Source organism: Lodderomyces beijingensis (genome assembly GCF_963989305.1).
Source record: "Lodderomyces beijingensis strain CBS 14171 genome assembly, chromosome: 1".
Classification (NCBI taxonomy): Eukaryota; Fungi; Ascomycota; class Pichiomycetes; order Serinales; family Debaryomycetaceae; genus Lodderomyces; species Lodderomyces beijingensis.
The window spans coordinates 1,841,826-1,856,162 of NC_089970.1; the positions used below are offsets into that span (position 1 = coordinate 1,841,826).

Here is a 14,337-nt window from a genome sequence, read left to right on the forward strand (position 1 = left end):
CGGAATGGTCTCCCTCTCTTTTTCTCTGGCGCTACTATCATGAAAAATGATTTAACGAAAAAGGGTAATACGCGCATGCACACGCGCGTTTACAATCATCATCTATGTTGGAACACCAGGAGTAATCAGGATCCTTAGTCATGAGTGAATGGGCTTCTGGCGGTGACGAAAACGACGAAGAAGATGATATTTATCAGAAATACAAACAAACCGAAGTTAGAGAAGGTATTGCCTTTTTGATTGAAATCACTCCCGATTTATTACAACCTTCGTTGGAGTTTAGCCATCACCAAAGCAAACTCTATGAGATTCTCTCAAGTATCAATGAACTAGCTCAAGAGTTGATCAAGACTAGGAAAAACACCGGGATTGGAATCTATTTTTATAACAATGTGGCTCACGCGCCGGTTTCAGCACGAAAGAAGCCTCTTGGATTCTGTCATCTTTTCCCCCTTGTTGAACTAAATGCCCATTACATGAAACGGTTAAGTGATTTGGTTCTTGATGCAACTACTGGGATCATACCCTTGGATAAAGTATTTGAGTACCAACCAATGGCGAATGAAGAGCATTTGGCTACGATATTGAGCAAGATGATTGACCAATTGGCAAAACATACTTTTTTCAACAAGAGAAGGTTAGTTTGGATTACAACTAACGATAAGCCGTATACGAAGCAATCTAGCAAAGAGTCATTATGGAGGGTTATTGATGATTACTATGAGTACAAGTTTCTCATTGACCCGTTTTTCATCAAGCCCGCGGGTGCAAAGGAGTTTAATTTTCAGCTATACAAGGATTTGTTTATGAATACCAATTTTCTCAAGCGGGAGAAGCAAACAAAATCTTCAAATCAGGCAGCCCCTGTGGGAAAAGAAGTGAAAGAAGAAGAAGAAGAAGAAGAGCCAGCGTTTGGATTCTCAAAGGATAGCCCCACTTTCCAACGACTGATGTTGGGATCTCAGATTCGTGATAGTATAATGAGCATGAAGAATGTGCGACGAGTCTTGTTCACTTGCAATTTGGTCTTAAGCAATGGCGGAACTATTGGCGGAGGGTTAGGGTGCACCATTAAAGCGTATCAGCTTTACAGCCATGAAAAAGTGAAAACCCGCGAGTTGTTGTTGTATACCAGAGACGAGGAAATGAAAAAAGTTTACACCGAGTCTCTATTGGTGAAATCTGGGAATTCAGTCGACCTGCGGGATATGGAAATAATCAAGAATAAGAATGAGTCGGGAAAGTCTAATAGGGATCAAAAGGAAGAGAGCATGATACAAAAAGGGTTTACCTTGGGCGGTGGCCAGGAGATTTTAATGTTGAATAAAGAACAGATGGATTTTATGAAAGATTATACGTTTGATCATCAGCTACAGGAGAAGTCAGAGCGAGATCCAAATGATATTGAAACTGCTGGAGTAATTGACCAAGATGACGATGGGGATGCAGATGGAGAGGAAATCGCGATCAAGGCATTTTCCAAACTGCCCTATTTGCAGTTAGTTGGCTTTAGAGACGTGCAGCACTTCAACATGTCAATGTGTTGCGGTTATGCCATCTATGTCTCTGCTGACCTTTCCGGCTCGACTAATAGCACGATCGAAGGAACATTCACCAACTCCTTGCGCACTTTTGCCTCGCTATACCGATCGTGTGTCAAATTGAAGCAATATGCAATAGTCTTTGGCTGCTTGAGGCGGAACATGCGGCCGCGACTTTTCGCAATGTACCCCACTGGAATGACCAACTCAACCAAGATTGGTGAGCTGAAAGATGAATCGCGCCAGTTTCCCGAGGGGTTTTTGTTGATTCGTATGCCATGGGTTGAAGATGTAAGAGCACTCCCTGGTGACTTTATTGCAGGTGTGAAGAGGAACAACACGGAGCAGGAAGAGTCGCTGACGTTGACCGATGGAAGCTTGGTGAAATCGATGAAACAACTTATACGCCAACACGAATGGGGTTCATATAATCCCCAAGATTGGCCCAATGCATCGCTCAATTATTTCTACAATGTCATCAAGCATGAAATCTTGAAGATCCCCTATCCGCCCGTGGAGCGATCGTTGCTTAAACACGACAAGACGATTTTTGCCTTGAAGCAGCTTAAAGCGGGGCTCACCCGGGAGTCGAAACTGTTGATCAGTGAGATCAATCAACGCATTGGTGAATTGACTCAGCGTGCAGCTAAGCGGGAATTGGAAGAGGACGATCTACTAGCTCTGGCGAACCATGAACAACATGTCAAGAAACAGAAGCGGGAAAGCAGCGCGTTGAGTGAGGAAATGGTGTTGGTTGCTTGGAAGAATGCCTCGTTGCAGAAATTCAATATCGACCAGTTGAGGGGTTTTTGCAGGAGATATCCCGACATTAGGACTGCTTCTAGAAAGGCCGAGTTGATTGAAAATATCAAAGAGTATTTGGAAGCTAATCGCAAGAAAAGTTGAGTCGCCAGGATGTTTTAACTTGTGGCATGTGTTTTTTTTTTTTTTTTTTTTTCATCTAAGTAACATTTGATTTTGTATACCAGCAAGAGACCAAATACCAATGCGCGGTCATCAGGCAGATGAAGTTTCTATTTTTTGCTTTCTTATCTCAAAAGAATCAAGAAGAGGTGACAAGACTCGACCCGCTTGAGTTTTTATCCGGGATTCTCGATCCAATTAAGCCAACTTGCGCCCGAATCTGGGCCTCCTCCAGTAGTGTGTAGATAAAGAGGGAAAAGTCCAGTGACAAAAGACAAAGACGTGACGGACTCGAAGGTTGAGACTAGTATTCCCGGTTTCACATACTCGAAGGCTAGTGTGAAACAAAAGCACTCCAATTCGTAAAAAAAAAACATTCCTATTTTTCTTTTTTTAACTCATGGGGATCATGAGCCAATGTTGGTTGATGCCAATGGCAGGCGAGAACTGGAGTTGGGAGCTGGGAGTTGGCTCTTTGGTTGTCATTGCGAGGTTCGCTTCTTGCACTATAAAGAAAAAAAAAAACCAATTCTGAAACATGATGCAATTTATTCTGAAACATCCGCCACTTTCCCAGAAAAAAAAAAAAAAGTTTAACCGTGGGAACAATCGAACAACTTGAAGGTCGACGTCATTTTTCACGAGCATGTAGCAGGATGCAATGTGTTTTAATTCAAGTGGACGGACGATCTGAGATTTAGGGTAGTGGCGGAGACGATGGAGGTGCTAATTATAATTCATGATCTCTGCTGATTGAAATGAATTGAGCCCCTCCTAGTATTTGGTGTATTTGGTGATTTTCTCGATTGCTGCAGTGTCATCCTCTAGCTGATTGCTCAGAAACAGTGCTGATCTGTTATCGGTGGTGGCCCGTGGCCCGCTTTTGACTCTGGTGAGCTGGTGCTTCAACTGGTGGCGTCACTCAGCGACCCACGTGACTCTAGACCCTCCAACGACCCTCCCTCCGACCCCCCCTCCCCCTCTAGCGCGCTGTTCGGTTGGATGTAACGCAATGTCTAAAAATAAAACAACAAAAACATTGTGACATCAAACAACCACTCCCATCTCTACGGGTCTATACGGGGGAGGTGGTGGTATAGGCTCAGGTACGCCTTTGACATGTCCACCAACCATCACGTCACCAGAAAACAATGTTGTGGAAGTTAAGTTAAGTGTTGCAGCCAGAGAGAGAGAGAAAAAAAAGGGGAAGTTCTAAATGTCCCCTTGCCCAAACTCTTTCACTTGCGCAGTTCTAAAAATACTTGCCTGCTTATCCCACACAATCGGTGATGACGTGCCATACCCATTATTCGTGTTATTCGTAAGACGTGAATTTTTTTTTTGGAGATGTTCACGGGGGGGCTGAGTGCCGCGTACTTTTGGAACCAATCTACCAAGAAACGTCCTGTCGGCGGTGGCATTGGTAATGGTATAATTTCACATCCTTGCGTGGTTCTAGATCGAGAACGTTGCAACAGACAAAGAAAAGGCAAAATTGGGCTGAGAGCGAGACGAGCAGAAAAAAAAAAAAAAAATTAAAAGACACGTCCTGAAATTAAGTTGGCAACGCTGTTTCAAACTACACCGCGGTGGGTGGTGGTGTTTATTCGCGGTGGGAGGTATAAGTCGTGGTCGTGGCGAGAGCTACACCACCACGGGCGCGAAGTGGAGACGGCAAGGTGCCAGGGGAAATAAGTTCCTTAAAAAATGCAAATATTCTCGTCTTTTAATTACTGCCAAGTGGATAGATTCCAGGCAAGAGAATACCGTTACCAAGTTCAAGTTTCCATAAAGGATACCGCCCAAAGTGTTGCAACTTTTATCACAAGGGAGCCCCAACGCAAATACATACGTATATAGTGAAACAAACAACAGCTCAAACTATTTGATTTCACTCTACTTCCTGCCTCACTCACTTGCACGCATACATTTTTTTTTTAGAATAGACACACATATTCAGATACATATTCTGCCCCCCAAGTGTTTCAAGATAAACCGTTCAACAACAAAGACGTTTTCCTTTTCCTTTTTCTACTTTTTTTTTTCTCCTTTTTTCTTTAATACTAAATGACCACTCCCTTGATATCGTCATCGTTGAATATTGGGTCTATGCCGTCAGCAACTGCTCGTCTACATCAAAGCCCCAATATCGAAGCCAGTGGCTCGAGCACCCCGTTGTTTGAAGAAGCATCGAGTATACATACCTCCGAATTTGACATTGTGAATCGCTACTACCAGCAGCAACAACAACAAAAACTGCAAGAACCACAACAAGAACCACAACAAGAACAACAACAAGAAGATAAACTGCAAATAACACAGGAGAAACCCGGCGCAGAGGGTTTGGCGACAGAACCAATGAGCTCCCCTATTGCTGAGCAACCGCACGGAATAATCCCTAATTACGAATTGTCTCACCAGCGATATAGCTTTGAATATTCAAACTCCGAGGCTCAGCAAACAACAACTTCCAGTAGTTGTTGTTCACACTTGCCCCCACCACAAGAAAAACCACAACCAAAAGGGGCGGGATTGAACCAGCTGCTCCCCTTGGCAAGTGGCAGCAACCAGCAATCGAAATTCACATCGTTCACATTTCAACCTCCAAAATCAAACTTGCTCCAATCACATGGATACCAATCCTCCATATCTTCCATCTCTTCAACAGGCTCAGTCAACTCATCGCCTGGTAATTTTTCACCAAATCAAGCGCGCAAACTTCATGCCTTGCACCAGTCTAGAAACACAAAGAACCTCTCATTAAACTTGATGGAATCAAATGGATCTTCCACGATGCTCCAACAGCCAAGCTTTGGTGGCAAACGAGTCTTTAAATCTGTTAGTTCAGCTTTAGATACCCCAACAGCTAGCCAAACCGAGTTTGCCAAAGATGGCCACCACCAAAGCTTCTCGGTGACGTATGCACACGAACAATTGCAAACCCCATCAGTGACACACACGCCGCAAATGCCACCCGCGCGGCCCAAACAAGAATACAGCAGCTGTAAAAATACTCGCCCCATCAGGGCCTACAAGTTCCCACCGGTGGATTCGGAATTCGAGAGCCTGCTGCTATTAATAAATGACGCCGGCGATTCCAGCATGATGCGACATAACGACGAGAGGATTGTACCGCCTGCACCACCTCCTTTTGCCCTAAATTCAAAATCATCGCCACTAAACACGCCACCTAGACTACAAAGCCCGACTACAGCACCCTCTACTCAACAACCAAGCTCGCCTTCTAGGTTACTGAAAAATATCAAGAAAATGGCCATCGAGTCACCACTAGCGACGAATTTCACCAAGGATATAACTACAGATCAACGAAGCAATGATGATGATGATGATGACGATGATGACGACTCGTCGCTCCATACATCTCAAAACGTCACTTATAACACCAGCAAGTTTAAGGAACCAGAAGAGCTCCAAGAGTCATCGGCAATAAACGCGTACCCTAATGGACCTAGAAGTGTTCTCAACAACCTCGTGTTTTTGTACTCGGACCCCGATAACAAGATTGACATCAATGAATACAATTTGGTCATCAATGTCGCCAAGGAATGCAAGAAATTGTCACATTTGTACAAATGTCCTCAACCAAATTTCCGCGAATACATCCATATCCCTTGGTCGCACACGTCAAACATTTCAAAAAACCTCACCTCCATCACTTCGAAAATCGAGCTGTTTTTTAGCCGCGGCCTCAAAGTGCTCGTGCATTGCCAATGTGGCGTGCTGCGAAGCGCCTGTGTCATTGTTGCCTTTTTCATGAGAAAATTCAACATTGGTGTTAATGAAGCGTATGAGATGTTGAAGAGCGGCCACACTGCGGGACTGGGAAAGGAGAAAATCGTGGTTGACAAATGCGATCGGATCTGTCCCAACATGAGCTTAATCTTTGAGTTGATGGAGTTTGGTGACTATTTGAACCATAACGAGTACAGCACTAGTCAATTGTTTGCCTTATCGCCGCTGCAAATGAATTTATAGAGCCTATATAACCATTTCACGACCCCTTCCCCCCCCCCCCCCCCCCCCCCCTCGCCATGCCGTACGAAAAATAATGAAAACAAAAAAGACAAAAAAAACCAAAAAAAAAAAAGCTTTGAATATTGCCTGTACTGTATTTGCAAAAGCAATGTAGTGGGATCCCGCTTCGAATATGTTGAAAAGGGAGCTTCACCTTCAGATTTCTACCTCGTATTCAAGTTCCAACCTTGCATGACTTGGGCAATGGTATTTGGTTGCAAAAATTGGCCCAGTGTCGCGTGAGAAAGATCTTTTTTCCACGACACGACATTGAGCTGACAGTCGCTTTTTTTGTGGCTGTCATAACTCAATCTCAAAATGCTAGTTAACCGTTGATATATACCAACCAATACATCACTTTTAACAACCTGGACTATCTCAGCGCATCCATCATTTATACACCACTGACAATAAATCAGCTCTGTTTCTCCTCTAAAGGACATCATTTCTCAGAACAGGAATATTGGAGTCAAAAACTTTTCAAGAACAACCACTACTGACTGGGCGCCTCCTGAGACTTTATGCAAACTTGAATGAAAACTCGCAAAAGATGTCATACAACAATCACGGTTCAAGTCACTATACCCCTCGATTCAACAGCAACACAAGCTCCTCATCTCGAAAGTTACACGAACAAGCCAAGACAGACTCGTTTGATCGAGGGCGACGTACACCGCCGGAGCGTAGAGACGTAAAGGACGCTACTCAACAATCTAGCTCAGCAGCAACTACATCAACATCAACGTCATCATCGGCACCAGCATCAACGTCAGCAACACAATCATCGTCAAGTACTAGAGGACGAGATTTCTATATCGGATCCGGCTACAAGTCCCGTTTTGGCGATAGCTATTCGTCGAAAAATTCCAATGGAGGCTCATATTACAAGAGTTCTACCCTGAGGAGCGCTCTCGGCGGAGGCGGAGAAAGGGGAAGAGGAGATACATATTATGGATCGGGGAAAAATAGCTCAATGAATCCGCGGCGCCGACACGATAAATATGGCGGCTACTCCAGCTCGAACTACCTGTCCGCAGCGGGAGACAAGTACATTTCGCGAAGTTCACGAGATTTGGTGAACCGGAGAACATCTCCCGAACCCTTTCTGGGCAAAACTAGTGCATCGAAAACTAAGCTGGAAATGAGTGAGGATCTACGGAGAATGGGGAGGGAAAAGTCATATGTTAGTGACGATCGGAGGAGAGATCGCAATTATAGCGCTGAGCCGAAACTGCGAAGGCCTTCCAACGGTAATGATGAAGGAACAAGCTTGGCAGGGGGGAAGTCGCGGTCTTGGAATGCCTCCTATGAGAAACCGAGTAAGAATGACAAGGATTTCATTCTGAAAAGTGCCGAATCAACGAGGGGAGTTTCGCCTGAGGATGAAGTCAAGAGGAAATCCGAGGCTACGGAGTTTAAAGATTTGCCGAGTGAGAAGGATAAGAAGGTGAAGGATGAGCTTGAAAAAGAGAAAAAGGAGCAAAAGGAGCAGGGTGTTACGCAGAAGAAAGATGAAAGCAGCACAGAAGAAAAGCTCGAGAATAGTCTCAACAACAAAGACAAGGACCTAAAGAGCCAGACGGTGACTTCTGCAGAGGCGGTAAAGGTACAACTGAAAAATAAGGAACAAAATGATAAACGCAAAATTGATACAGAAGCCTCTAAAACCGGATCTTTAACCAGCGAGAACTTAAATACGGCCGCACTTGAGCCCAAAAAGAAACAAGATTCTCAAGACAATCCCCAACCAGAAAAAGCATCAGCAGAGGAATCAATTCAAACTAAAACTGGAAATGAGGTTGCAAAGGAACCTTTGACGGAAACACTGAAGGACGTGGGTGAAAAAAATCAAAAATCGACAACCATTGGACTGGTCAAAGCAGGAACAAGCCTCAGAAGTTCAGTTTATAACGACATTTCCAACAATACTCAACCCACAAAAGAGGCAATTTCTACCGGCCCTTCCTCTTCAGATGTGACAAGCAACCTTCAAACCAAACGAAAGGAAGACGACAGGGACAAGGAGGTTGCAAAAACAGCTCCAAATGAGTTGCCAAAAGCAGAACCAAGGAAAAAATCTTTCGCCGAATACTTGAAATCGTCAAAAGAGAAAGCTAGACAATTTTCCAAAACGCCAGAAACGCATGAAACTGCTAAACCTGCAAGTATCGTCAAGAATGAAGAACTCGGCGAAATCAAGAATCCGGAAAAGCCAAACGAATCTGCTACTACAATAAATTCAGGTGGTGCCCCGAACCCTGCAACTCAGGACGACGATAACAACAAGTCAAAAAGCCCAAATGAGCATGTCGACTTGACCAAGCTCAAGACTGAAATTGGAGTTGAAAGTAAGCAGCTTGATGTTCAAGATTCACTCATTGCAAAACCAGAACCCGAAACTGCCTCCGAGCAAACTCATTCGGCACATGAGGTGCAAGATCAGCCAACTTTACCTGCAGCCGATACTGATGACGCGTTGACCTCCAAGGTTAGCGGAAAAATCATCAAGGATGAAGATGTCTCCATGGAAAATGCGGATGCAGACGAGGAGCAAGAGCAGCTTTCTTCCGAGGCGGAAACAGTTTTGGGAACTCCACCGCGACTCAACTTGGGAAAAGCCCTATTACGAAAGAAACCTCACGACGAAGAACGAAGTAAATTGAAGAAAAGGAGCAGAACGGTTGAAAGCTCAGACGACGATGAGGGTGATTTGTACAATGAAGGCAATGAAGGCAATAAAGAAGCCGATTACAAGCCTAGGGGAACAGAAAAGAAACCCACTCCAGGTAAGTCCTTAAAAAAAGCACCCTATAAAATCAAACGCGACTCCAGCGGTAGATCTTTACTTCAACGAGCATGTAAAAAGGGAAATTTGGAGGACGTCAAAGAGTACATTGGTCGCGGTGCCGATGCTAACGAAAAGGATTTCTGCGGGTTCACTTGCCTTCACGAGGCTGCTCTCGAAGGCCATGAGGAGATTGTGCTGTTTTTGATTAAAAACGGAGCAAACGTCAATGCAAAGGCTAGCGCCGCAGGAGACTCTGAAACCCCCTTGATTGATGCCGCCGAAAATAAGCATCTCGAAATCGTCAAGATCTTGCTTGCAAATGACGCCGACCCCACACTTCTCAACATTAACGGTTTCAGCGCTCTATCTAAAATCAAATGTGATCACGCTGACGAAGAAGGATACGAGGAAATTGTCCACATCTTGGAGAGCGCCATCAACAAGATTTCCGGCATCGAAGAAGTCGCGACATTCTCAAGAGCTGCGACGCCGGAAATCCCCGGTGAAGTACGCGACGACCCAAACGAAACCTATTTTGCCGAGTTGACAAGATCCAAATTCTGCAAATGGGCAGCCAAGAACCGCAAGGAGAAAATGCCCGATTTTTTCTGGGACGGGAACCGTTTAGAAGACAACCCAGATATATTTGTTGTTGCTGCACGCAACGGACATTCCGACTTGATTGAGATCATGTTGGGATTGAACCCCACGCCGTATAATGTTGATACCGAAAGTCCCTGTGGAGTTACAGCTTTATTGGCCAGTGTTGGCCGCGGCCACAGGCGTGTTGTTCGGTCGCTTTTGGAGAAGGGCGCTGATCCTTTCAAAACAAGGAATGACGATGGATTAAATGCATTGGAAATTGCCCAGCACTCGCCAAAAATTGATATCAAAGAAGTGGAGTTGATTCAAGAGTTTATGGTAAAGAAGGCCGGGATTAAAGTCAACGTCTTGTCGGCTGTATCTTCACGCGTGGTGTCAAGATCCACATCAAAGCTACTGTCTCGAGCTCCAAGTGTGCCTGTATCTGACGACCAGTCAGATGATGATGATGATGATGATGCTAATGATGATGATGATGCTAATGATGATGATGAGGATGCGCCTGGGAAAATACCAAGATTGAACGAGCAGCAAAGCGACAAAATGGATGTCGATGAGCCGGTTGACAATACGGTGGAAGTGTCAATGAAGGAAAAGGACCAAATTGATGCGTCAAATACTTCTCCAGCGAATGATACCGCTCCTGAACTCGGGTATAATGACGATGCAACTAAATTGGTTAAATTCAATAGTAGTGGTGGCGGCGATAATGAGAAAAAGAGAAAACTCGAAAGTGGCCCCGTTGTAGAAGAAAGAGAGGCAAAAAAGTTGAAAGCTGATGATTTTTTCAAATCCATTTCTGACGCTAAAGCGCAAATCGTCGAGACTGAGCTGGCATTGTCTCCCGCCCTGGCAGAGGAAGTGAAAACTGTCATTGAAGATGCAGAGAAGACATTGATGTCGGAAGAAGTGGCTACCAAGAATAGGGCAATTGAGGAGGGTCCTATAACCGAAGAGCGAGTGACGACATTGACAACATTGACATCGCCACCACAAGCAGCACCACCGCCGTTGCAGCCTAAGGTATCTGAGGAACAAAAGGCCAAGAGCGCCGAGGAGGCCAGGATCTGGCAGGAGAAAGCCGAGGCCAAAAAGAGGGCTAGAAAAGAGATGTTTTTGAAATCTGAAAAGGAACGAGAGTTGAAAAAGATGGAGGATGAGGCCAAGAAAATCGAAGAAGAGAAGGCATTGGCTGAGTTGAAGCGAGAGGAAGACTTGAGAAGGGCACAAGTGGCAGAAGAGAAAGCCAAGCAATTGGAGACTAAAAAGATCAAGATGAGACGGGACAAGATCTTTGCGTTGTACCCTGCTGGATTGCGGTATTTGAATTTCAACTCAAAGCCAACGGATGCGACTATTTCCAAGTATTTGCCCTTTTATGTTGTCATTAAGAATGAAACCAAGTACGTTGTCGACCTCCAGATGTCCTTATTGACTTTGACACCTTTCAAGGATCTTGCTGGAGATGTTGCATTAGAGGAAGCCGACGTGGAAGAGAAGTGCAAACTTTGGAAACTATTTTACGATTTCATCGGAAAGCAGAACGACGGTACCGTTTCTGGCAATTCCCGTAAAGAAGGAGAACGGCTTTTTGCAAATCTTTCTGTCAACTTTGTCAAGTATGAAGAGCTCATGCCATTAGTTGAGGAGAAATTCCCGGTTGTGCTTAATGCAATCAAGGCTCTGCACCAGATTGATGTGCTCCTTGACTCCTTGCGAGGATTCGACCATCCTGAAGATCTTCGTGGACAAGTGCAACAACACCAAGAAGAAGACAAAGACAAAGACAAAGACAAAGACAAACAGAAAGAAAAAGACAAAGCAGTAGACTACACTGCAGGAAACCTCGGTAAGTTCTTGCCTCCAAGGTTAAGCTATAGAAAGGATATCATCAACACCATTGCGACTACCTGCAAATCGTTGTGGTGACTGAACTCCACCTAATTCTATCTGACGACTAATTTATTTAAATGCTGTATTATAAGAACTTTTTCTTTTATTGAATATTTGTAGTGGAAGAGTCTTTTCAACTCTTGGTGCGCAAGATCTCGAACTTTCAAAACTTCAAAGTTGCAAAAAAAAAAAAAAAACCAGGTTAGGTTAACGAGCAGACTCGTTTGACAATCCAATGAGCCAACGAAAGTATGTTGCCCCTTTTCTATTTTTGTTTTTGCTTTTTTTCGTGATTGTATCGATGTGATTGCTAACGACGACTCAAGAATCAACCGTCAAGACCTTTACGCAGACGACGATAGTGACGATGCACCTTCGGATTCCAGTGGAGCATACATACCACCAGCGCTCGATTTCGATTTTGTAGAAGTGGAAGAAGAGCAAACGTCGCCACGAGATGCGCAGACACATGGAGAAGACAACGACGCTGAAGACGAGTTTGATTTCCCTCTCTTTGCATCCGCGCCTACATCAGCACCTACATCAGCACCAGCACCATCAAAAGATACGGCGCCGGCGCCGGAAAAAGAACGAGGTCGATCATCGCGACAATCGGCACCAGCACCAACCACATCAACACAAACTCAAAAAATTTCACTTCGAGAGCACTCGGAAGAACGAATAGTCAATGAACGTCCTCCACATTACTATTTTGCCCAGTATACCGCCGATGAGCGAGCTCGCTTTGAAACGTGTGCCGTCTCTGCACAGGATATAATCTCCCAGATTTTCATACAGCCGAACCTGAAGCGATGTATAGATTTGAATGAAACCAACGCAAAAGTTGAAGCTGAGAAACAAGATAGGGAGAAGAAGAAGAGGATGAGGCCCGGGAAGAAGAAACGAGAAAGCAAGATTCGATGTCGGGAACGTCGTTTGGAGAAAGCCAAGGTGAAGCAACGCGAGGTCAAAGAGATGAAAATGAGGGAGAAGCGCGAAAAGTATGCCAAGTTTAACCCGCTTGGTGGTAGACGACACCGCAAGAAATTGTTTCAGAAGAGACCTATTGGTGTTGGCAAAAAAATGGGCAGTGGTAATGGTGCCGGTGGTGGGGGTAAACCCAAGTACAGAACTGAATAAATTGAAGCCGCACTTCGATTTTTTTCACGTACTCAAATAATTAATCTCTGTGTGTAAATACATATTCACATGTTTATTACTAGATCACCGCTACATTGACATAAGAACAAGAACAAGGAGATGGCGGTGGCGGCCAAGGCACCAACTGAAGTAGACCAATTAGAAGACTTTGAGGCATATTTAGAACCAGATTTTGACCAACATAAACTCGCCAATGGTATACTATGCGCTACAAACGGGGTAGAAAACCCCGAATTGGACTTGAACACACCACTCAAAAAGCTCAAATACGACCTCGTTGAAATCGAGAAACGAATCAAGCAAACAACAAGTCAGAACCACGAGGTCTTAATCCAGAAATTCACCGAAGTGTCAACCTATAAGCAGATTTTGCAAGATCGAATCGAGCCGCAAATGCAACTCGTGAATAAACCATTCCTGAAAATCCAACGGGAAGTGATTGAACCATACGAACGCGCCACCCAGCTCAATAACGCCGTGTATCGAATGCATCAAACTTTGCAATTGTTACGCCACGTCAGCTTCTTCATCTTTATAATCCAGCAATTGGAAGAGTTGCAAATGAATTATACGGATCGCGACGTGATCAAGATTGCCCGGTTGATGAACCAACTCTCGCGGCTTTACCTCGAGCTAGGCCCAGACGCCGATCTAAAAGCTACCCCCGTGATGCAGATTCGACTAGTGCGCGATTACCAAACGACGCTAAACACGCGAAGATCCATCATGTTGCTGGAGTGCGCGCAGTTGGTAAGTAGCGAATTGGCGAAAACCACAAGTTTAAGCTCGAAAAACACCAAGCTTTATAATAATCTACAAGCGTTGTACATCTTGAACCAACTCGAGTTTTACAGTGTCGTGGAGAAATGCACCGTGACGAGGCAGTTGAGCGTGGGCACGAGCCAACTTTCGAAAGCTTTGCAGTCGCCGCGCAACTTCACGAGCTTGTTGTTGGATGTTCAAGAGAGTGCCAGTACCTATTTCGACAAGTTGAACCATGTGCTTGGCCAGTGGAAAATACATGTTGAACGGGATGGAAACAGTAGTCCCAATGGCAATAGCAATGGCAATGGCCATGAAAACAGCGATGGCAATGGGAACGGTGGCGTGGTGTCGATTTTGAAGTTGATGTTACAGCATTTCAAATGCGACTCGCTAGAAACATTGCTTTGGCTGAAGTTGGCTCTCCTGTTCAAGAGGAATATCGCGGCGACTATGGCCAGAGGCGGACCTACGGCAAAGAATTTAAAAGTTTACAATCAAGGCTTGAAAAATGCCGTTCATGAGAAATTGACCAACGAGCTTGAAAGGGATCTAATCTTGGACGCATTGACAATGATTGATTATAAATAGTAGTGTCTATTCATATTCCAACCTTAAAAAAAGAAAAAG

The 14,337-nt window shown here is 44.6% G+C and overlaps 5 protein-coding genes across 5 annotated transcripts; all 5 read left to right on the forward strand. All coding sequences in view use genetic code 12, as the record gives it.

The window, feature by feature from the left end:
* Positions 1-140: 140 nt before the first annotated feature.
* On the forward strand, positions 141-2,447 carry LODBEIA_P07460 (uncharacterized protein; the record flags this gene model as incomplete). Its single annotated transcript, XM_066976700.1, has 1 exon — positions 141-2,447. The coding sequence occupies one exon, from the start codon at positions 141-143 to the stop codon at positions 2,445-2,447; it is 2,307 nt and encodes a 768-aa protein (XP_066827684.1).
* Positions 2,448-4,532: 2,085 nt separating this feature from the next.
* On the forward strand, positions 4,533-6,461 carry LODBEIA_P07470 (uncharacterized protein; the record flags this gene model as incomplete). The annotated part of the gene is made up of 1 exon (XM_066976701.1): positions 4,533-6,461. The coding sequence occupies one exon, from the start codon at positions 4,533-4,535 to the stop codon at positions 6,459-6,461; it is 1,929 nt and encodes a 642-aa protein (XP_066827685.1).
* Positions 6,462-7,050: 589 nt separating this feature from the next.
* On the forward strand, positions 7,051-11,820 carry LODBEIA_P07480 (uncharacterized protein; the record flags this gene model as incomplete). The annotated part of the gene is made up of 1 exon (XM_066976702.1): positions 7,051-11,820. The coding sequence occupies one exon, from the start codon at positions 7,051-7,053 to the stop codon at positions 11,818-11,820; it is 4,770 nt and encodes a 1,589-aa protein (XP_066827686.1).
* Positions 11,821-12,019: 199 nt separating this feature from the next.
* LODBEIA_P07490 (uncharacterized protein) lies at positions 12,020-12,924 on the forward strand (the record flags this gene model as incomplete). Its single annotated transcript, XM_066976703.1, has 2 exons — positions 12,020-12,033; positions 12,111-12,924. 2 exons carry the CDS (start codon positions 12,020-12,022, stop codon positions 12,922-12,924), a joined length of 828 nt encoding a protein of 275 aa, XP_066827687.1.
* Positions 12,925-13,044: 120 nt separating this feature from the next.
* Positions 13,045-14,298, forward strand: LODBEIA_P07500 (uncharacterized protein; the record flags this gene model as incomplete). The annotated part of the gene is made up of 1 exon (XM_066976705.1): positions 13,045-14,298. One exon carries the CDS (start codon positions 13,045-13,047, stop codon positions 14,296-14,298), a length of 1,254 nt encoding a protein of 417 aa, XP_066827688.1.
* Positions 14,299-14,337: the final 39 nt, after the last annotated feature.